This window comes from Fusarium phalaenopsidis (genome assembly GCF_050370095.1).
Source record: "Fusarium phalaenopsidis strain FUZ10S chromosome Unknown contig_32302, whole genome shotgun sequence".
Taxonomy (NCBI): Eukaryota; Fungi; Ascomycota; class Sordariomycetes; order Hypocreales; family Nectriaceae; genus Fusarium; species Fusarium phalaenopsidis.
This window is the reverse complement of record NW_028145405.1, coordinates 2972388-2995092: the sequence shown is the minus strand read 5'-3', so window position 1 is coordinate 2995092 and position 22705 is coordinate 2972388. Positions and strand designations below refer to the sequence as shown.

Here is a 22705-nt window from a genome sequence, read left to right as displayed (position 1 = left end):
ACCACTGAGGCAGGAATTCAAGGAGCCAAACAGCGACACCTTGACGCAACACCAAGCAGGCAGCTCCAAGCAAGCTTCCAGCATCGACGCCGCCAACCGAATCCGCATCCCGTCGCTCGCAACGCAATTCCGTTCATTCAGCCATCTCCGAGCTTCCCCAACCTTTGCCCATCATGAAGCCCGTCGTCAGCGCGTTCAACGCCTGGTCTTGGTTCGCCAATCCCTAGCTTTATCCCCCATCATGACGCGGCTAACATCGAGCTCCAACAGCACCGTCCTCTCCGTCTTTGCCATCGTTATCCTCAGCGTCCTCGCCCTCCTATACCGAACTGGCCACGAGGAGTTTACTGGCGGCGTGTCAGACCCCGATGATGGCAAGGCAGTTTCGGGAACCATCTTCACAGCTGTTCTCGTATACGTTGTACGTGCCCCTGTCGCGGATATCATTCGAGACTCATAGGAGCCCCCGACTCTCCCGCAACCTCTAGAAGGAACCAGAAACTGACCTATGTAGGCATTCTTCATCTTCTGCGGCATCCAAGGCCTCATGCACGCCCGAGAAAGCCGAAGAGGCGCGATCGCTCTGTAACAACAACACAACTTCCAGCGAGTAGAGCACGACGCGGAACCTGGCGTTCTGGGAACTTGATCGATTTCAGTTTTGGGCTGGCAATTGTATTTGAAAGAGAAGCATAACCCTGCGTGTTTGGGACCGATGGCACGTCACATAGGGTGTTAATCAAGGGGCGTGGGCTCGATGAAAGGTCCGCCATGTAGGGAATATTCGATTGCTTAGACGGATTGCGCATTTTATTGTACTAAACTATGGACTTATCATTGCCTTGGAAGGTTTATATTTGCTGTTTGGACATTGAGTCGATGATGTGTTCCAGAGACGAAACCGAGACGACTTCGGAGCAACAGTGTCTGGGCTTGCTAATCTGATGCGCAGCACGCGTTCCAAGGCCAAGAGTCACTGTTCGCTTACGCATCGGGCCTATTATTCTCGTGGCCGGACTTGCATCCGAATCTGTGACTCCGACTGAGCATGACGGTTAACAAGGCTGCGGCCCGGCATTGTGGGGCCGCTCCGGATTCCGGGCATGATGCACGGGAGTCACCGGAGCGTGTTTACACCCGATCGGTATTTGTGCATGACGGTAAGAGAGTCCATTGAAATATGTCGTTTGCATGTGGAGGTGGCTTCCTTTAACGGGAAACCGCCGTCATCCTCGTGCAGTGAAGGCCAAGTTGCTGGAAATACTCAATGAATACCATACAGCGCCGCAGTGATCAAGCTTGACTACGCCCTTGAGCTTTCAGACGTTTTAAAGGCTGGATTTTACATACCTCAACAAAGCAAGGCCAGTCAGAGTGATTGCTTGGCTGGAGATACTGACCCGTTCGGTGACGACAGTTCTCAAGCCCTGCTTTTTATGTCGTCATCGATCGATCACAATCATGAGTCCGGATTGAAAGGTCCGCAACGTAGATAGTGAGCGGGTATTAAACCCGAGAATGGGACCCCCAGAGAAAAACTCTGAGAGTTACCTTCTTTTCTTACAACATAGTCGGTAGTCAATTGACGCCTGCGGTACAAGTCTACACAAAATGACGACCCGGGACTTTCACAACGGTATGCGTTCCCATCGATGATAGTCTCCCAGTCAGCTTGGCATATATACTGACTCCTTTCTAGAGAAGGATATTCCTGTCTCCCACCAGGACTTTCCAGGCAAGGATCATGACATGCCCGATCCTCAGCCTGTCCGGGACACACTACCCGAAGCCGGTGGCAACGTGAGGACGTACAAAGGCTCTGGAAAGCTCCAGGGAAAGAGAGCCGTAATCACCGGAGGAGACAGTGGTATTGGTGCTGCTTCGGCTGTATTGTTTGGTCGTGAGGGAGCCTCTGACATCGTCATCGCTTATCTGCCCGAGGAAGAAAAGGACGCGCAAGACACCAAGCAGCAGGTGGAAAAGGAGGGCGCCAAAGTCCATCTCATCTCCCTCGACCTGTCTAAGCGGGAGAACTGCCAGAAGCTGGTCGATTTCGCTGTGGAGAAGATGAAGGGAATTGATATCCTTTTCAACAATGCAGCCTGTAAGTGAAACTGAGGAGTACAACGGTCACGATTCTGACCTGAGCACCAGACCAGATGATGGTTGAGGACATCAAGGATCTTTCCGAGGACCAGTGGATTCACACCTTCAACATCAACATCCACTCCTTCTTCTACATCTCCAAGTATTCCTTGCCTCACATGAAGGCTGGAGCAACCATCATCAACAACGCATCCATCAACGCCTACACCGGCCGGCCTGACCTGCTCGACTACACCTCGACGAAAGGCGCCATAGTCTCATTCACACGAGGTCTGAGCAATCAGTACGTTGGGAGGGGTATTCGTGTCAACGCTATTGCCCCAGGACCAGGTGTGTATTGCCGTCTCTTTCAGAACTGGCATAGGCAGCTAACATGACATGTAGTCTGGACACCTCTGATCCCGGCTACGATGAACGAAAAGGCCCAAAAGGAGTTTACAAGCCCGATGGGACGGCCTGCTCAGCCTTCAGAGATCGCTACCTGTGTGGTCTTCTTGGCATCAAGTGATAGTTCATGTGTGAGCGGTCAGACGATCCATTGCAACGGCGGGAAAGTGGTCGGCGGTTGATAATGTTGCCGCTGTCTGATATATGAAGAACATGCTGATTTTTATATATCCATGAAAGTCACAAGTAGTCTTGTGGCCTTTAAAAAAAGTATTCAATGCGATCATTAACAATACATTGAGATCGTGCTGTTGGATATCTGTTGGAGTATGCTTCGTGCCACTTGTAAATCGATAACGTAAGAGTGATGTTGTACTCGAGTTCATGATTCAAGAGGCATTGTGATCTCTAGCCTCTCATGAACAGACTCTGGCACCTCAAATGGCCTCTCCTCAAAGATGAGACCCAACTCCAAAAGCTCCTCCTCGCTGATGTCTGGCCGCTCATCGATGACCCTCTTCAGCTCACGGGCCTTGTCCGTGACATCCTCAATCTCGACAATCCACTCGTCCGCCCATTGTGTACTGAGCGCCCCAGGGATGCCGATCTGGATGCTCCGATATGGCAACACCCCCAGCTTTGGCGTCCGTTCAGGGTCCCACTGAATCCTGACGTCGCTGGTCTTCTCACGTTTGACGGTCGAGTCCTCGGGAGCCTTCCTGGCATGTTTTGCTAGCACACCCCGTTCAAGAAGTCCGATGAAATGTTCGTGTTTCATGCGAATGGCAAGAATGTGGGATTGGCGGGCATCTTTGTACGAGTAGCCGGCACGGTACATCATCCAAGCCCAGCTAGGCTTGACCCATGTCATGCGGCCGGGCTTAAAGTCGGGGGATGCGTTGAGCTTTTGAGCAGCGACGGCATCTCTAGCGATTGATTCTTTGTATGCTTGATAGATAGTTATGGTTTTGTCGTCATAGTGGGCGCGTATTTGGTGATAAGGGACAGATGTGTCTGGTGAGGTGGAAGCCATGATGGTTTAGAGTGAGATGGAATATGAGATTTCTGAGTTATGGGCTGGTGAACTGTGAACTGAGGCACGGCGATATCAATTCAGGGCAAACATGAGGGAGAAGATGTTTTAAATATACACATATTTCGAGAATATAAACATATTCAGCCCTATCAGCCTTGTCGGCATGAGTCTTTCGGTGACGGGAGACTAGAGGCGCCACATGTCAGCGGGGCATTGTGATGGTGCTTCAGCTGCCCCAAAATACTCAGGTGGAATGAAGTAGACTCAGTAAGTTCTTGACACTGAAAAGGGGAATTGAGGAATAAATACAGCATAGATTCTGGAGAGCCATATTGGGTTCAAGAATTATGCGCATTTGACTGTATCAGGCTGGGCCGCTCTGCACTGCAATTTTAGCACACGCCGGTCTCCAGTGATCCGCTGGCCCAGACTGTCCATGGGATTTCTGGGGAGCCTGCTTGACCAGATCTACCCGATCCGCAGCCGGGACGGCATTTGCATTGCAATTTTAACACACGCCGAGACATCTTCCCTGTTGCAAAGTACCAGCATCTTCTTTTATACCTTTTGTGCTCTGTAACTACTCCCTTCACTTGTGTAACTTACTACTCCCTTTATACGAACTGAGGCTCTCGCACATATGACATACTTTCAACAGAAGATGGGGCGCATACATGCAAGTGGTTAAATCATCATCACGTTGAGGTGAGCGTCACAGCGCAGCGTTAAGTCTATATCATGCCATATATACAACATCGTAACCTTCCTTGTAGATTACAATTTTTTTTGCCATCCCTTCCTCTGACGGCCTGATCATCAAAGGCCTCCTTTTTCATCATTCCCTACCAATCCAAACAACAGAAACATAAAGAAAAGTCCCGCATCGGGTATCGTTTAGTGGTGGAAGAGACGGATGTTCTGCTCCACAAAGGTGATGCCGAGCTTCTCGGCCGTCTCGAAGACGGCACTGTCGTTCTGGCTGCCACCAGGGGCGGCAATGTAGTTGACGCCTGAGCGAGCAACGCGGAAGACGTTGTCGATGAAGGGGAACTGCGATCCATGTTAGCCAATCTAGCGAAACTATGGTGCGAGATGGTACTTACGAAAGCGTCACTGGAGACGCAGACCTTGGAGAGCTGCTTCATCCAAGCCTCACGCTCCTCGGCAGTGAAGGCGGCGGGAACCTCCTCGAAAACAGCCTCAAAGGCCTCACGCTCAGGGCCGTCCTTGGGGAGCTGGCCGCTGACAAGCAGGTCAATAGCGTTGCTCTTGTCAGGGCGCTTAGTGCCCTTCTTCCACTTGATGCCGAGGACACGTGAGTGGAAGCGCATCCACCAGTTGTCGGCCTTGTCGCCGGCAAGACGGGTGCAGTGGATACGGGACTGCTGGCCGGCACCGAGACCAACGACCTGGCCGTTGACGGCGTAGCAGACAGAGTTGCTCTGGGTGTACTTGAGGGTGATGGTGGCGATGGTAAGGTCGCGAGCAGCATCAGCGGGGAGGGAGCTGGTGTCCTTGGGGGTGATGATGGTGCTGAAGTGCTTGGGGGAGATCTGGACATCGTTGCGGGCCTGCTGGAGGTTGATGCCGTAGACGCTGCGGGTCTCGATGGAACCGGGGTGGTAGTCGGCATCAATCTCGAGGACCAGGTAACGGCCGCCCTTCTTCTTCTTGAGGATCTCAAGGGCCTCGGCCTCGTAGCCGGGGGCAATGACACCGTCAGAGACCTCCTTGGAGATGATCTTGGCAGTGGGGACGTCGACCACGTCACTAAGAGCAATCATGTCACCGAAGCTGCTCATACGGTCGGCACCTCGGGCACGAGCATAGGCCTGAGCGAGGGGAGACTGGTCAATGCCCTCAATGTCGTGGACAAAGTAGACCTTCTTCTCATCCTCAGTGAGGGGAAGGCCAATGGCGGCACCAGCAGGAGAGACGTGCTTGAAGCTGGCGGCAGCGGGCTTACCGAGGGCCTGCTTGAGCTCCTTGACCAGGGGCCAGGCGTTGAGGGCGTCGAGGAGGTTGATGTAGCCGGGAGCACCGCCGAGGACCTTGAAGGGCAGCTTGCCCTCGGTGACATAGGCGGCGGCGGGCTTCTGGTGGGGGTTGGCGCCGTATCGGAGGGCCAGGTGCTGCTGGCCGTTGCCGGCGTACTCCTTGCGGAAGAACTGGGAGATGGCGGCATCGTAGTCGGCAGTGTGCTCGAAGGCCTTGAGGGCGTACTTGTTTCGGCTGGCCTCAGTGATCTCGCCCTTCTCGAGCTCCTTAAGGAAACCGGCGTAGTCCTGGGGGTCGCTGAGAATGGTGACACGCTTGTGGTTCTTGGCGGCAGCACGAATGAGGGTGACACCACCAATGTCAATCTCCTCAACGGCCTCGGGAATGCTGACATTGACCTTGGCGACGGTGTCCTTGAAGGGGTAGAGGTTGCAGATGACATAGTCGACCTTGTTGATGTTCTGCTCGGCGAGGTCCTTCTCATCGGAGGCAAGGTCTCGGGCCAAGATGCCGGCATGGACGGCGGGGTGGAGGGTCTTGACACGGCCAGCCAGCATCTCGGGGGCCTTGGTGATGGCAGAGACGTCCCTGTAGAGATCCAATTAGCCACCAATGATCAGGTAAGCTCATATTTACTATTGTGTACATACTCGACAGGGAAACCTGACTCCCGGATCATCTTGGAAGTGCCGCCCGAGGCAAGGATGCGGACATTCTGCTGGACGAGACCCTTGGCCAGGTCCAGCAGGCCGGTCTTGTCATAGACCGAGACGATGGCGATCTTCTGAGAGGACATTGTGATGGAGAGGGGAGAAGGAATTGATGATGGAGAGAAAGGGAGGGGAAGAGAAGAAGATTTAAAAAAAGAAAAAGAGGAAGAAAAAGGAAAAGCAAGGCTGTACAACGAGTGGGAGTGGTTCTCGTTCGCGCCCGGCGAGAAGGGGAAAAAAGTTTGGCGGGGTAAGAGGCGATTGCGGAACGAGGATTCGAGGGAGGGGGCGGGGCAGGAGCAAGAGAGAAAAAAAAAATGAGCACAAGAAGTGCTGCAGTTTTTGGTGCCCGGCGTGTTAGTGAGGGAAATTCGTCATCTATGGAGCTAGTAAATTGATTTCAGCCTTATGATAAGTCTTCCCGCACCAGACGAAATACTAATCGCACCACCATGACGAAGGGCAGAGACCTGAGATGCATAGTATGATAAGAAGGTAAGAATAAGAGATTACAAGGGCATATTAACACAGGGATATAGCTACAGTGTATAGGCAGCCTTACTATTCTTATTGGCATGTTGGAGACGTGCAGGCCATCAAGCCAAGGAGGGAGGGGGAGGTTATGATAGCTTCACATTGGGCTTCGAGGTGCAATTGTGTGGCATACATACAAGCCCTACTTAAGCAGTATATTGCAGCATAATACTGCTATGACATTACAATGGACTCGATATTTCTTTTCATATATTTTATCAGAATTTACTCTTGATAACAATCCATCAATTTAATACACTACAAAAAACATTTAAACACACGATGAACTCGGTCACGTGAATTACAGCTCCTGACCCCTGTGCCAGAGTGGATTTTCCACTATGACCCACTCCAATTTGCACGCCCGAGGTGTAACACGCATGAGGTTCCAAGTGCTTATTAGCGGAGCTAGCCGCTGGAGATGGAGAAGGAGGGAGGAGGGGTCCTGCCATGGGTGAATCCATGAAGGCACGCGCGCCAGCTTCAAGTTTAGGTAGTCTCCATCCATGTCTTGGTTGTCTCGAACTTGACGCTGACACAGCAACATCACTACCAGCGGCAACCAACAAACTCTCTTGGCCATTTACTGCCTAGACTCTCCCCCAACATCACGTCGGAACCTTCTGACGCCCTCCAACTTGGTCCTGCCGCCAGCTTCTCGACCCGACCTTCCTTGAGCTTCGACAAGCTCCCCGCTCTCGAGATAATACAACCTTGGGCCTCAGCCTTGTAGGACTGCGGATGGGCTCTCCCCCTCATCTCACACAATCCTACCCCTCGCCTTGACGTCCCGACTCCTCTTCCACCGCCAACCGCCCGAACTCTTGCATGTCTCCCCCGGAGCAGTCCGAGACCTCTTCCAGCCAGCTTGTCCCCGACGAGACGCTGCCTAGCAAACCCGATGTCGAGGTGACGTCTGCCAAACACCCCGCCGCGGGGGAGACGGATACAAGGGAACGTGACCGAGATGCAAGCTTTGAGCATGCTCCAAAGTCAAACAGCGGTCCCGAAGGGGACTTGATCGACTTCCAGGACCAGCCCTCGAGCATATCGCTGCAAGGCGAGAACGCAGCCGCTGGGGAGCCTCAGTCGGAAGTGGCCAGAGGAAAACAGGTCGCTGGCCACCAGCGAACCGGGAGCGATGCATTAAACGCACAGTCCTCATCCCTGGCGACCGTTAAGCCCATGATACTTCCCTCGTCGAACGACACCGCTACGCAGTACCTCACCGCCGAACCCTCCACTTACGTCGACCCCACGCCTGCAACCCCAACAACTTCTCAGCCACCTTCAAGAACTCCTTCAAATGCCACCCGCTCGCTTCACCCCGGAGAGATCTCTCCTTCCAAGTCAGATGCCGAATACGACGAGAGGCGGTACCTGAGCGAGGATGAGCAGGAAGGCAGATCACGGTCCGAGATTCAGAGCATCATGGAGCAGTTCAGTGAGGTAGGCGGCGGACCCGGCGAGGAAGAAGTCATGAGCCCCAGGCTAGAGATTGCGTCGCCCATGCTGGGACACCCTGTCCAGCATCCTCCCCGAAAGTCGAGCCTCGAACCTCTTGCACCGTCGATATCTGGTCAGCTTCAAGGCCTACACATCTCGACCAGCTCACCTCCCGCAGCAGGATCAGTCGATGCCGGCATCGATGATCATGGGCCACCAGTACCCCCCAAGGACGGAATCCATGGAACGCCTCCACGCCCCAAACCAGAACGTACTGCGAGCGTGGCCACTCCAAGCTCACCGGCGCAAGCGCATCGACCCCCGCCTCCCGAGCCAGAGCCAGAACCAGTTCTTCCCTTCGACTTTCACCGTTTCCTAGAGCAGCTTCGGAATAAGAAGGCAGATCCCGTAGCGCGATACCTCAAGTCCTTCTTGTCGGAATTCGCCAAGCGGCAATGGATGGTCCATGAGCAGGTCAAGATTATTGGGGATTTCTTAGCCTTCATCGCCAACAAAATGGCGCTCTGCGAGGTCTGGAGAGATGTTTCGGATGCCGAGTTTGACAATGCTCGTGAGGGAATGGAGAAGTTGGTCATGAATAGGCTGTACACACAAACATTCTCTCCCGCCATCATGCCGCCCAAGCCCATCCCTGGGGCAAAGCCCAAGCGAAAGGGAGGTGATATCCCCCTCGGACCTGGCCGACGCGGTCAACATCAAGAAGATGTAGAGCGGGATGATATCGTTACCCAAAAGATTAACATTTACGGTTGGGTCAAGGAGGAGCATCTGGATATTCCACCTGTTGGAGAGAGTGGGCGCCGCTTCCTGAAGCTGGCTCAGCAAGGTCAGCGCATTCAAACTATGTGTGGCTTATCGCTAACTTGGAGCAGAACTACTCAAAATCAAGTCGTACAGAGCACCACGCGACAAGATCATCTGCGTCCTGAACTGTTGCAAGGTGATCTTTGGTATGACGCCCAGACCCTCCCTCAGCTGACAGCGTCCACTAACACGGTGCAGGTCTATTGAAACACAACAAGTCGGATTCATCGGCCGACTCCTTCATGCCCCTGCTCATCTACGTCGTTTTGCAGTCGAACCCTGACCACTTGGTCTCTAATGTGCAATACATCCTTCGGTTCAGAAACCAGGAGAAGCTTGGAGGCGAAGCAGGCTACTACTTGTCCTCCCTGGTAAGACATTCATTAAGTCAATGAGTTTAACATACTAACAAAGCCTCAGATGGGTGCCATTCAGTTCATCGAGAACATGGATAGGACGACTCTAACCATCACGGATGATGAGTTTGAAAGGCACGTAGAAGCAGCTGTCTCAGCTATTGCCGAGAAGCATGCAGCATCGCCACCAGCGACCCAACAGCCCGTGTTTAACGAGAAGTCGGTACCTCCTGGTGAGCCGGCCAGCCGACAATCTCTCGATGGGCAAAATACGCCCGCACCCCGCCGTTCAACGTCGAATGATGGCTACACGGGCGACGACAAGGCGGCTATTACAGGCCTTCTCAAGACAATCCAGAGACCGCTCTCCACGATCGGAAGGATGTTTTCCGACGAACCTGTTGCCACCAGCGAGCCAGGTCCTAGTAGTGCACCTCGCACTCCAGCACCGCCAGAGCAGCTTCGGCAGAGTCGTGAAGAGCCCCGTGAACCCCCACACCCAGCCTCAAGGCACGAGCTATCGGCAGAAGAAGCAGCTGCACGGCAAGCGAGTGCCGAAGCAGCAGAAGCCCAACGGCTCTCCCGGGCTGAGCACGCGAATGTCGTCGAAACGCTGGCAGGCATGTTCCCAGATCTAGACAAGGAGGTGATTAGTGATGTGGTATACGAGAAGGAGGGAAGGTGAGTAACATGCATGATCCATCGTCTTTCGGTCAGCTCAGGCTAACACACCTCTTTCCAGGGTTGGACTAGCTGTTGATGCATGCCTTGCACTATCTACGTGATGAGGCTGGGGCGTGATGAATAAGCGGGGTTCAATGTTGCAATGGATAGTTATTGTTAGCTCTACTGGTGCTGTACTTCGTTGGGCGATTTGCGAAGCATCACAGGGCTATCTGGGATATGCCATTGGGGCAGATGGCAAGCTACAAGAGAAATATCACAATATTCCAAAGCAAGCACATGTGCCTGTAACTGTGTTGTGTTGTGTTGAGCTGGGTGTCTGCGTCTCGCGTCGAGTGTTTCCAAGATGAATAAGAAAGGCCTGTAATTTGCATTCAATACGAGATGATACGAATTTCTAGTAAAAGAGCACAGCCTAGCTGCATCGTCGTGTTGGTCTTGAATATGCCCAAAGCAAAGCATCCTTGTCAACGGGCCGGGTTGACTCATCTGGCCGGCTGAGCTCAGACCTAACAGAGAGGATGGAGTCGTTAAATAAACTCAGCCTGCTTCTATCAAGTATATAAATGGATATCAAGTCGGACAGCATCCTACCATCAAACCAATTTTAACTCATCTTTTGCCCATCATGCCGCGAAAGCTCGTCACCGTCCGGCAAGTATCAGCCCTCACACCAATCCCTGGCGCCGACCGCACCGTAGCCGCCTCGGTCGACGGCTGGACATGCGTCGTCGCCATCGGGGAATTCAAGCTCGGCGACCGCGGCCTGTACTTTGAGATCGACTCCCTCCTGCCCGGGTCGGACCCCCGGTGGGCATTTCTAGCAAACCCCGCTCCGGACGACAACGGCCCCACACCAGACATCCGGATCAGGACGCGCCGAGTCCGGGGCGTCGTTTCGCAGGGCCTGCTCATGCCGTTGTCCAAGTTTCCAGAGGTAGTCGCCGCCGTCGAGGAACTCTCTCCCGAGGAGCTGAAGGAGACTAGCTTCGAGGACATACTTAAGGTCCGCAAGTTTGAGGACCCCTCGACATTGTTGCCTGTCTCCGGCGGCGGCACTGCCCTACCAGAGTTTCCCTACTTTATCCTCAAGACGGACCAGGAGCGTGTGCAAAACATGCCAGAGGTGTTTGACTCCCACGCCAACGAGGTGTTCCAGGAGTCCACAAAGATGGATGGGTCCTCCATGACGGTCTTCTACGTCCGCGCCGACAGCACCCACTACCCGCTTCTGGCCCCGGAGATTGTAAACGACCCCTCGGGCTGCTTCGGCGTGTGCTCCCGGAACCGGACCCTCGTCGAGGGCCACCCACGAAGTCCGCCGCTCTTCTGGTCCACGGCGCGGAAGCTCAACCTCCCCACGACTCTCTCGTCGTTAAGTCGAAACGTAGCCATCCAGGGCGAGTTGTGCGGGTCTAGCATACAGGCCAACTACGAGGGCTTCCCCAAGAACACGCACAACTTCTTCATCTTTTCGGTGTGGGATATTGACACCCAGCGCTACCTGCCCCCGAGGGAGGTACATGATGAGTGGGCGCCGCGGTTGGGTGTGCCGCACGTCCCTGTGCATGGATATCGGCTGATGCGCGAGATTGGAGGGAGTTTGGCTGAGCTCGTCAAGCGGGCCGAGGGCAAGGGCGTCAACGGGAGGAAGAGGGAGGGCATTGTGCTCAAGCGAGAGGATGGCGGGTTCAGCTTCAAGGCCATATCGAACTCGTACCTGATCAAGCACGGGGAGTGACGGATACGATACGCCAGTGAGGCCTCATAGAGCTCGCACCAAGTTACGAAGGATACCATTGACAGTGTTGCATAGTTAAAAGGTTCTATTGGACAAAAAGATGGTGATGCGCTTCCGTGGTAAAACAAAGTCTTTCGCTTCAATACCCCCCCTCCGAAGTGAATTCGGTCCCTCCCTACCCAAATTGTCTTTGTACATATAGCCAAGACCAGACTCTCTCTCTCAACAGATAAGAAAGGCTCGGCATGAGCGTCGTATGTACAAGGAGACCCGGGAGTAGAAATACAAGAGTCATGGATCGTGAGGCTTAACTGTCACTGTCGTTCAGAAGCCTCTGTAGCCACCCCCGTTTCCGTACCCGTATGATTGCCTGTTGAGAGGGCTGTAACCACCGTACTCGTTGTCATAGCGCCCCATGCCTGGCGGACTTGGCGCTCTATGGGCCCAGGCTACAGGGGCACCGCCGTGAGCGTGTTGCGAGTCGTTGTGGTCCATGGCGGTCAGATCTCGGTAGTACGAAGGAGGGCTCGAAGAGTAATCGTTTGCCCGCAGGCCTTCCTCGGCAGCAACATAGTTGTCACGAGACATGGACCGTTGGTGCTGCTTCTCTTGAACGGGGGCCGAGACGGGGAACATGTTGATGCTAGTGTTGGTGTTGTCCTTGCGGTCGAGGAGGAGCGAGTTGCGGGCGTCCAGGGGAGTGAGCGTGTCCATGTCACGCTGGGCTTTCTCTGTAGGTTGTTTTGTCAGTGTCAAAGTCATCTATCAGGTTATCTTGATTCAACTTACCCATCTCCTTTCTTCGCTTGCGGTGGGGGTTCTCCTTAACCAGGAGGTTGATGGCGTTCCAGATAATGAGGATCACCAAAAGACCAGTGAGGGCGGACTGCACGGCGATTAGGACCACGCCAGCAACCGTCTTGCTGTCTTGAGGAATGTTGAGCTCGTGGACAAAGATGAGAATGCAAGCCACCGACAGGACGCGCACAGTCTGGATGGCAATACCGATGATGTTGCCAGACTTGCGCTCAAAGGGTCGAGCCCAGACGAGTAGGATGAGCATGATGCTCTCAACGACGAGCTGGGCAATCGTCTGGGGCAGGCCGTTTCCATCGCCAACGGCAAGGGTGCAGCCCTTGGCGAAGAGGTAGACGATGGTGGGGATGAAGATCCACCAGTACTCCTTCTTGTACGACTCGTAGAAGAGGGAGTACTTGATCCAGATCTCCTTGTTCTGGTACAGGCCGTCGGGGCTACCCTCAGAGCTCTTGAGCTTGCGGACGGTGCTGAAGATCTTCCACGTGAAGAAGGCAAGGATGGCGGTGAAGATGGCCAGCGTCACACCAGCCAGAGTCTTTGCCGCCCACGAGTCACCTTGGGTGAATTGGAACACGCAGTACAGAACCCAGATACCGTAGAGCACCAGGATAAGGTGAGTAATGGTTCGAGCAATGGAACCCCAGTAATGTTGACGGAAACCAGCCAAGGACTTGGGGAAGCTGGCAAACAGGGCCCAAATCTCGAGAATGACCTTGACCAAGAGAATACCGACAATGATGGCGGCAATGATGATGGCAACCACCAGCAGAACAGTCATGAAGGTGTTGGACTTGGGCACGCTGTACTGCTGGACAAAGGCCGAGATTCCAGAAACGGAGATGACGTTGGTAGCACCAGACTCGCCAGAGTCGGAAGATTCGCTTGAGCCGCCAACTGAAGTCTCCAGCTCACCACGGGTGGTCAGTCTGGCCAACGACTCAAAAGTGTCGAAAGCTCGCTTGACCTTGAAAGAGTGCTGCTCCGGGGTGCTGGTCGAGTTGTCGGGGAAGACGAGCGTAGCGTTCTTGAGGAATTCGACGCTGTCCGTGGTGAGGTCGCCTCCTGTCATGCCGCGAAAGTTGTCGATGGAGATCTGGATCTGCTGCCAGGGGATGATACCGGCCGAGAAACCAAAGTTCTTTGCGAAGCTGCGGTACACGGGCGGGTAGTCGACTGACAGCATGCCGTTCATGGCCATGCCCTGGAACCATCCCAAAGTCTCTGCGAAGCTGGGACTGGGGATACCGCCACTGGCAGCGCTAGCACCACCAAGAGCAGACGATGCGGCCGTGGCACCGGAGACGACGAGAGCGGCTCCAATGACACCGACAGACAGGTAGGTTACGGCATTGACTGAGGCAGTCTTGCCGTTTTGGACTTGAGATTGAATACAGGCAACCTGCTCCTTGTCATCGTCGAGGCTCATGAGCTTAAGAGTCGCTTGAGCAGCAATATCGGGGACCTGGAAAGCAATGGCAGGGACCTTGTTTGCCCACTCAGCGGGGATCTTCTGAGTGCCCTTGGCAGCGAAATGGTCAGCAGGTACGGGGCAGAGCTGCTTGATACCCTGTTCGCAAGGGTTGAAGCTGTTCTGATAGACTTGGCGGCCGTACGCCGTCACTTCGAGATAAGCAGATACGTTCCGTCTCGTCTTGCTAGTGCCGGCCACATCAAAAGTAACCTCCTGCTTGTCGTTGTCGTAGCTAAGGTTCAGCCTCTCAACCTTGATATCGGGAACGGTACCGCAGTCGGAGAAGCCAGAAGTCTTGAGAACATTGTCACCCAGAACGCCAGTGACGAGAGCCGCCGCCGTCGCAACCACCTTCCATGCGCTCCACTGTGAGTGAGATCGAGTCATTTTCGAAGAAAGTGTCGTACAAGGAAACTAGAGAAAAAGACGGGAAATTCGTAACTCGTTCGCGACTGGATCGAGTTGTTGGGCTTCGAAAAGTGTTGGTCGTCAGGGTATAGTCAAGAGACACAGTTGAGTAGTGATATCCAAGAAAATTGATACGGATAGTGGAAAAGAAACCGAGAAATAGTTGAAAATCGTTGGAGGATGATGTAAGGAATGGTATCAAGACGATAAAATAGAGATGTAGAGAGAGACTGTAGCTGAAGAGCTGTATGTGTAATGAATGGCGGAGATGCAAGTTATCTCAAAGGTTAATGGCAAGGCAGTGCAAGCACGCGCAAAGATGGCCGAGGATCAACCTGGAAAGAAAAGAAGTGAAAGGGCAACGAGTTGCCTAGACGCCCGTGAAGTTCCAACGTGCCGGCGTTTGATCGTTCGTGGGTGTCGTGTGTCGTGGAGGTGCTGAGTGAGGGTGTCGTGATGGGGCGGGCGACCAGTCCGCTTATAAGGGAGGGTCGGGGCTTTTTCGAGTCTGTCTAACGGATGGGATGGGCCGATTGGGCGCGTTATGTGATGCTGAAATGAGAGGCCAGGAGTCGACAATGCCGCAAAGGAAGCAGCATGTCCTTCTTTGGACGGAAACAGTTGCAAAGAAAGACAGTGAAAAAGGAAAACGACGCTTGAGATGGGTTTGTACAATGCAAAAGACCAATGTGATGAGAGAGAGAGATGAGGAGAGGGAAGAAAGAGCAAGAGGAGGGAAAAAGAGGAGAAGCCCAAGAGAAGAAAGGATAAGACAAGACGAGACAAGGAAGCACGAGCAGAAAAACGAGAACTAAACGGGGATCCCAACCCAAAGGTGGAGGAGGTTCCAGGTTCTGAGGTGCGATCCATCCAAGAGGAAGGAGGGAGGGAGGCGTCCTTCCGATTGATAGACACCCCAAACACCAAAGGGCCTCCAGTTCACGGGCAGGAGCCAACCACCAACTGGGGAAGCTACGACCTACGCCTGGAGTCGCCGCAGTCAGCAATCAACAACAGCAACATCCATCCAGTCAGTGGGCAATCAAGCAATTCGGCCATCCTTGAGCGTGAGAACGGTTCTGTCGAACCACCACCGACGACGGATCGAACCCCTGAGACGCCAACCCAAGATCCCTGACCCGCTTGCCAGGGGGACCCCCTCTCACCCGTGGAGCCTCAGTGGACCGTCGGCCAGGGGCTCGCATCAAGGGTCCTGGCTCCCTCAAGGCACACAGCGCACTCACGCTGGTTTTTGCTGCTTCCAGCGGCTCTTCTGCCCGTCCAAGCAGGTTCTTGAAAGTCTTGAGATGCAGGGGTTTGACCCTTTGACCCACAGAACCCGACCCTCCCTCTCAGACGGTGGCTTCTCAGCGGCTGACCAGTCCCAGGCCAAGACGCGGTCGACCCCAGCTTCTTCTGAAACCAGCTTAGGAAAAGAAAGCTGTTCCCAGCCAGCCAGAGCGGTGGGCTTGGCCTGCTCCATATGCTTATTCAACGTCCGTTCGGGTTTGTGGGTGGTTGTGCATGCACATCTCGTCCGTCGTCTGTCGTCTGAGCTCATGTGCCAACATCCATTCATCACAAACCCGTACATCGGGTTTCTCCTCACTCTCTGTGAACCAGAGGTGAACTGAATGTCTCTTGAATATTGGTCAATATGAACCAGCCTCTCAATGTCTTGAGCCGCCAAGTCTCAACCTCAACTCGACTATCCAACCAACCTTCTGGCGTGAAATGATCTACCACCCGCCTCAAGCCTCCCGACCGCAAAATCCAAGCACCCATGCTTCATCCATGGAAGTCATGAATTGCCCCAAGCTCCTCTGTCCCTCGTCAAGGAATAGCCCGTGTCCAACCTCGGCGCCCTCCCCCTTGGTCGAAATCACGTCTTCCTTTTCTGCAGGTACAGGCCCACGCGGCATCAAGTGCTTCAAGCCGGCGTGTTCCACACATATTGCGTCCCAGGTTGCCCTGTCTATGGAACACAAGACGAATGATAAACCTCTGTGCCGCCTTTCCGTCCTTGTTGTCATCAGAAAAGGCAAACCAGACGCTCGGGAGGAAGCTACGCTACGATGCCACCGTTGATCATAGTCCAGACACTCGGCCGTGTCAAGTCATGTCGCCACTGACTCGATGTTCCATCACTGACTTGTCAGCGTCTCAGCAGCCGCTGCTGCAACTTTAGCTCAGCAACAAGACAATCCAGACTCTTTCTGTGTGCTCGTGCTCTGGCCGATCTGTCGAAAAGGATGTCACGAGTCCCCGAAAAGGGATACCGGGCACCGACTGAAGCCGACCCTGCTCGGTCTTTGATGAACCCAGCGCCGCCACCACCGTCGTCGTCGCCAACATCCATTTATTTATCCATAGATAGAAACATTGATCCATTCATCTATCATCTCCTTACTCAGCATGGCCAGGGTTGACGCGGCCATTGCAAATCTCGGTAACCAACCCAGCCACAACGATCCTTGCTTGGCCAGACTCGGTCACATTTCTCGATTACCTTGTTGTAATAGACACTGAACAGAGAATGTCGCGTAGCGGTAATAGCACACGCGAGCAGATGAACAGAGAACTAATTACAACAAGCTAGTCGGTATCAGTCTGCTCAATCTCCCTCATCTCATGAGACCGCAAAATAAGCCAGATTTTTTTTAACGCCCATCAACCTCAAACGCCCGGCCGATTTCACATACGGCCCAAGCGCCTCCCAGCGTATCCCAACTCTATTCTCCACCACACACTCTCAGAGTCCATATGGAATCCACAACCGCCCCAAGCCCCCTTTTGAGACGAAAAGCTTGGCTTGCAATCGCTCTTTTTAGACCCAGGCTTCGTCATCCATTGCTCACGCGAGAGGCGTGTTCCCGCTGAGCCTCCCATGTCTTCCCCATCTCGTGCCGCAGCCGGTATATTTAGCAATGCCAAGTGCAGATCATAGAGTCTCGATGTTATCGCTGCAAGATGCAATTTGACATTTTCATTCATAAATAAGACCCTGGCGCCAGCTTTGTATCCCTTTCTCGTCTTGCTTTGTCTCAAATCCCTCCTTATCCAATGTCCCTATGGTGCCGTTCCAGATTGCTCTGCCTCAAAGCTTCGAGTCATCCGTCGCCAACACCCTCGCCTCCCAGAGAACCCCCAGAAAGAATCCAAGAAATCTAGTCGGCCCAAGAAAAGAAACAGGCTATCGCCTATAAGCCCAAATCATCGTCCGTAAGAATCGTCATGGTATCCCAAATACATTGCCATCCTCCCCTTTTACCACTCATGGTCTGGCTAGTGCCACCAGACATAATAATAATCCCCAGATCCCGCTGCACTCGTAGACGATGCGAGCCAGGACAGCCGCAGTCATAACTCGTGTCCTCGGGTCTCGGGCTAAACATCCTCTTGCTAATATCCAGGCATCCGCCCATCGCTCCACATGTTTCCGCCATTGTTGTTGTTGTTGGCATTCAAGTTTGGTGAGTGCGAATAAGGCGATACTGATCCCTGCCCACTAAATGGGCTTCCATTGCCGCTCGACGGGTCCATTATCCCGTCGTACCCCATCTGTTGCATCGGTACCCCGTGGTTCTGCTGAAGCCCAAGCGCATTCATTTGGTTGTATGATTCTACCCCATTGCTCGGCATCATATAGCCGTTAGGGCCTTGCTGCACGTAGCCCCCTTGGCGGGCAACAGGCATCTCCTGCATCTGCGCGGCGTGGTTAAAGCCGCCGTGGTTAATAGGATGCATCCCCATCTCCGCGTGCGGATTGGGCCCAACATTGCCAAATTGGTCTTGGTAAAATCCAGGGGTTTGTTGATACGCATCCGTCGGCATGACTGGCTGGTAGATCAGGTGGCCCGGTTGCTGATATGGCATCTGTTGAGTATTTGGTGGAAATCCCCCGCAAGCCCCTCCAGGGAATTGCATATCAGAAACGTTTTGGTCGACAGGTGTTGTGAGGATGTTTCGTGGAGGAGGATCCTGAATTGGACTGATGACAGTGTCTGCTTCGAGCTCGCTGGCCTTGGCATCCACCAGACGCAGCACCGGCAGCGATATTTGTTCCATGTGGTTTGCCAGGTGAACCGTCAGCTTCTTCCAGGTCGGGAACGTCTTGCCACAGAACCTGCAGGGCTCATCTTGGGGCCGCTTCGTTGTCTCTCGGTGGCACTGCTCAACCTTTTGCCATGTGGGCTCCGCACCGCCTGCCTTCTTTATCGCAGCCTTTGTCTTGACCCTTGGCTCAGGATACTTGTGCTCTCGCACGAGATGCTGAAGGAAGTTGTCACGTCGGTAACACTGGTGATGGCAAGCCTCAACATCGCACGTCCACCATTCAAGATGGCGATGTCCTTCGTTCTCATGTCGAACCCAGTCAGCCTTGCGCTTGAACATCTTTGGCTCCCTACACTTGTCCCAGGTGCAAGTGAAGGGTTGCACATCCTCATGAACATGCTTGGTCCAGTCGGAGGGCTTCGTAAACTTCTTGCTCGTGTAACAAAGCTGGCACTCAAACTCGGCCGGCAGGCGGCTGGTCGGAGGCATGGGAATATCCTGGCGGAAGCTCTCATGGTTGATAGCACCTTCAACCGGGGTCCCATCATCGACATCGTTGGGCGATGAGAGAGGATCAAGTTCTTGAGGGCTGTTGTTTTGGTCGAGAAGAGCAGCCGAGCCACCTCTAGCGATGCACAGGATACCGGAAGGGCACTTGGCACCCAACCCGAGGTGGGTAACCTTGTTCTTGAGCAAGGACTTGTAACGTTGCACTTGTTGATAAGCAATACGATCAACAAGATAGTTATTGGTGTTGGCCAAGTCGGGATTCAGGTCGATGATGTGCTGCTGGAATCCTTCAAGGTTGGGAGTGATGTTGTCGATGATGTTGGGGTTTGTCTTCATATCGGATTCATCCAGGTCCTCGTCATCGTCGTCGTCATCGTCATATTCCGTATTCTTGGTCTTGGCCAAGGCGGCTACGGGTGGTCCTCCCGTCTCACGCTTCCACATCGACACAAGAGTCGGGTGGCTCTCTGTCTGCATGCTGGCTGGTGTCGGCTTGGGGAGATCCGACTTGCTTCGTTGTCGCCGGATGGAGCCTTTGATAGAGAGGCTGCCAAAGGGACTCTTCGGCGAAGTTACAGATGCCACGGGTGTGGCACTAACGGATCCATTGCGGGCGTGTGTAGTTCCGATGGATGCAATGTTGCTACCCATAGAAACTATAGCTGTATTGATCGAGGGCATGGGCTTCTTGCCCCAGCTTCCCATGCGGACCGGTGGCGCAAGACTTTCGCGTTTGTTGGAGATGCTATCGCGCTTCGAGTCTTGGCTTCCTCGGCTATCGTTGCTTGGTATACTCTCGTCGTCATTCCCGGTGCGATTACGCTTAAGGATCTGAGAGGTACTGGGCCGACGCACCAATGTTCCGAGACCCCTGAGCAGGCCGCCTGGCTTGCTCCCCTTGTCCCCTCGGCTCACAGAGAGCTTCTTGAGAATGCCGCCGCTGGTGACTTCGGACATGTCAAGGTCAAAGAGACTGGGGAGACTTCGCCGACGGGTGCCCCACGTGGCGGCTCTTGAGATGATCGAATCAGTATCTCGACACATTCTCTCAAATCTTTCCATGGCAGCTGCCGACGTTTCTGGTTGATATTTTCCATCTGCTCCGTTTCTGATACCATGCACCATCGGAGCATCGGCCCAGTTCCGGTCAGCAGCGATCATGTCGTAGTCTGTCTGGTTCATTTCGCCTTTGCCATGATAGTAAGTCTGGCCAGGGATGACCCTGTTTTCGGTCTGGCGGTTGAATGGGACCCCGTCATGAGCATCATCGCGTGGGCGATTGAGCTCATTGATAGTGTCCTGAGACGTCTCTGCCGGCTGGACAGAAAGGTCATTCATCTTATTGGTCAACCAATCACCAACCATTCCCTTCCGCTCCTCGTCGTTTCGCCTAGTAGCCAGCTCGTTAATACTTGGCGTCTCCTGCGAGGTACGGTTGTTGGGGTCCAGCCCAGCATGTCCAGTCACTGAGTTGCGCTGCCATTGCCCTGTGGAGTCACGGGCTGCGGAATTGTCGCTTGAGGATATCAAATCCCCGGCCGACTCAAACCCGCCGCGAACTGTAGTCGGGCTATCCTCAAAGGAGCGTTCGATAGAGGTATGAAGAGGGGTCTCATCGTCCTTACCCCACATCGAGACAGTAACTCGAGGACTAGTCATCGCCGCAACACTGGGCGCCAGGCCGTCTTCGCTGGACCGGCAGCTGCTACTCTGACTGGGTGTCAAGGAGGTCTGTGTGACGATGGGAGGTGGGTTGAACTGCTTCTGGATCACCTGTGGCGAGATGCAATTGGGGAGCTCTGGAGGGGCCGATCCCTTGATCGCGTGGGAGAGGTCACTCTGGGGGGTTCTTGTGTGCACCGACGCCGTTTGTTCGGGAGTCAATGGATTGTAGGTGTTGATGTCCACATCCTGGCCCGACACAAGACCGGGAGAAATAGACGGGCCAAGCACGGCCTGGTCTCCGAGGAAGATAGGATCGACTCTCTCGATGTTGTTGAAGTCGGCGCCGAAGAAAGGGTCCTCCTCAAAGTCGCTATAGTCACTGGGCTGGTACTGGTCAAGGCTAGAGTTGGAGCCGGGGGTCTCGAGGTAGTTAATGGGCGACAGCGACTCGCTATCGATGCGCGACAGGGTGGGTGGTAGTTGGTTCGAGTCGATGGAGGAGGTCGATGGGCGTTGTTGGCCGGGGAAGGCTTGAGTATGGGGGTCTTGGACCTCGAATGTGGAAGCCATGGTTGCGACTGGGAGGAGAGGGAGGAATGGGAGTATATATGCAATGAGTGGATCTTGACTGGGCGTGCTCCCTCTGTCAGATCACAGGCTGGGGATCATGGTCCTGGGGACCGGTGCGCGGCGGAGGAGGTGGGAGGTGGATCGGCTCCGTTGGAGAGCGATCGTGGCTGCAGAACGAGGCCCGTCAAGGTTCAGACAGGTCGCGGCGACTGGTAGGATGCAAAAAACAGGAGCCGCCGGTAGGGTTGAGAGTGACAGGTGAAGGAGAACAGTATTCCCTTGAAGTCGGGTTGAGAGGAAGAAGGAGGGGGAAAGGGCTGAAGTTGGAACGCGGCGTCGCGCGTGAAAGCGGATCAAAGAGCGCTTAGGGGCGCCGATGCCCCTGCTCAGTTCAGGTAAGGTAGGTTACTTGACCCAGGACAGCGAACCCACAGAAGCAGGAGACACAAGAGATCGGCGCAGGATTGTGGCGCGCAGGTTCAAGCAGACGGGAGGGATTGAAGCAGCAGCAGAATGTGCAGAGAAGCGAGGCGAGTGAGTGAGTGAGTGAGTGTCTTGTTGAGGGGCAGCTGGCAGGGGAGATGTGGGAGGGGGGTTTCACTGGAAATGGAAGCCGGCGTCTGTGATATGGGCGGAGGAGGGGCTCGCGACTGAAGTGAGAGCAAATCAGAACAGATCAGAGTCGGCGGCGCAGGGACAATACTATGCAGAGGCTGACTGGAGGGCAGACACAAAAGCGACTGTGGCAGAGGCGAAGGTGGATGAAATGAGGCTTGAACAGTGAGAGCCGGCGTTTTGATCCCAAGGGAAAAAGACGAGGGCGGTAAGGTCGTGCGGTAGTTGGTCCAGAGCGAGGGGCGTTGCAGGCGCAGGCGTGACATCCATCCATCCATCCAATACTGTACAGCCTGGTCCGTCCCCTTGCTTGTGCGAGCCATGCTGGAGAGCAGAGGACCAGCGGGTGCCCAGTCGCAGGGTTGGAACCGCCGGGGAAACGGTCGTTTGGTGTCTATTGCAACCACAGACCACAGCTAGACGGGACTCTCGCATCAGGCCCGCTGGAAACGGTATGCCTCTATCGCCCGTCTCCATCTCCGCTAGGCGTTCTGGATGGGGGGGCTTTGGAGCCGAGGCGCATTCAACCCAGCCCCACGCCCCATGAGAGACCCTTGTTCCAGCTCGTCCATCATCCAACCATTCAGAGCCTCTGGCCCATCTCCCAAGGCGTTTTCCAATGCCCCGACTTGGGAACGGGTCAACCACAGCTGGTGCTTTGTGTGTGCGTGCGAGGAACACCAGTTGCGGCGGAGCTTGTCTTAGTTCGACTTTGAACGAGGCAGGGCAGGGGGCGCCTTTTGGGAACCATTACAGAGCATATTGTCG

The 22705-nt window shown here is 54.3% G+C and overlaps 8 protein-coding genes across 8 annotated transcripts; 4 read left to right on the top strand and 4 right to left on the bottom strand.

The window, feature by feature from the left end:
- Nucleotides 1-173: 173 nt before the first annotated feature.
- On the top strand, nt 174-589 carry LRP88_08294 (uncharacterized protein; the record flags this gene model as incomplete). The annotated part of the gene is made up of 3 exons (XM_083244802.1): nt 174-211; nt 271-421; nt 515-589. 3 exons carry the CDS (start codon nt 174-176, stop codon nt 587-589), a joined length of 264 nt encoding a protein of 87 aa, XP_083099296.1.
- Nucleotides 590-1611: 1022 nt separating this feature from the next.
- LRP88_08293 (uncharacterized protein) lies at nt 1612-2675 on the top strand (the record flags this gene model as incomplete). The annotated part of the gene is made up of 4 exons (XM_083244801.1): nt 1612-1636; nt 1700-2104; nt 2155-2436; nt 2491-2675. The coding sequence occupies 4 exons, from the start codon at nt 1612-1614 to the stop codon at nt 2673-2675; spliced, it is 897 nt and encodes a 298-aa protein (XP_083099295.1).
- Nucleotides 2676-2875: 200 nt separating this feature from the next.
- Nucleotides 2876-3526, bottom strand: LRP88_08292 (DUF4291 domain-containing protein; the record flags this gene model as incomplete). The annotated part of the gene is made up of 1 exon (XM_083244800.1): nt 2876-3526. One exon carries the CDS (start codon nt 3524-3526, stop codon nt 2876-2878), a length of 651 nt encoding a protein of 216 aa, XP_083099294.1.
- An 897-nt stretch (nt 3527-4423) lies between these two features.
- On the bottom strand, nt 4424-6323 carry LRP88_08291 (cytidine deaminase-like protein; the record flags this gene model as incomplete). Its single annotated transcript, XM_083244799.1, has 3 exons — nt 4424-4579; nt 4633-6115; nt 6178-6323. 3 exons carry the CDS (start codon nt 6321-6323, stop codon nt 4424-4426), a joined length of 1785 nt encoding a protein of 594 aa, XP_083099293.1.
- A 1276-nt stretch (nt 6324-7599) lies between these two features.
- LRP88_08290 (uncharacterized protein) lies at nt 7600-10183 on the top strand (the record flags this gene model as incomplete). Its single annotated transcript, XM_083244798.1, has 6 exons — nt 7600-9059; nt 9111-9188; nt 9241-9313; nt 9365-9403; nt 9457-10079; nt 10141-10183. The coding sequence occupies 6 exons, from the start codon at nt 7600-7602 to the stop codon at nt 10181-10183; spliced, it is 2316 nt and encodes a 771-aa protein (XP_083099292.1).
- A 527-nt stretch (nt 10184-10710) lies between these two features.
- Nucleotides 10711-11823, top strand: LRP88_08289 (uncharacterized protein; the record flags this gene model as incomplete). Its single annotated transcript, XM_083244797.1, has 1 exon — nt 10711-11823. The coding sequence occupies one exon, from the start codon at nt 10711-10713 to the stop codon at nt 11821-11823; it is 1113 nt and encodes a 370-aa protein (XP_083099291.1).
- A 324-nt stretch (nt 11824-12147) lies between these two features.
- On the bottom strand, nt 12148-14500 carry LRP88_08288 (transient receptor potential ion channel family protein; the record flags this gene model as incomplete). Its single annotated transcript, XM_083244796.1, has 2 exons — nt 12148-12554; nt 12613-14500. 2 exons carry the CDS (start codon nt 14498-14500, stop codon nt 12148-12150), a joined length of 2295 nt encoding a protein of 764 aa, XP_083099290.1.
- Nucleotides 14501-17923: 3423 nt separating this feature from the next.
- Nucleotides 17924-21322, bottom strand: LRP88_08287 (uncharacterized protein; the record flags this gene model as incomplete). Its single annotated transcript, XM_083244795.1, has 1 exon — nt 17924-21322. One exon carries the CDS (start codon nt 21320-21322, stop codon nt 17924-17926), a length of 3399 nt encoding a protein of 1132 aa, XP_083099289.1.
- Nucleotides 21323-22705: the final 1383 nt, after the last annotated feature.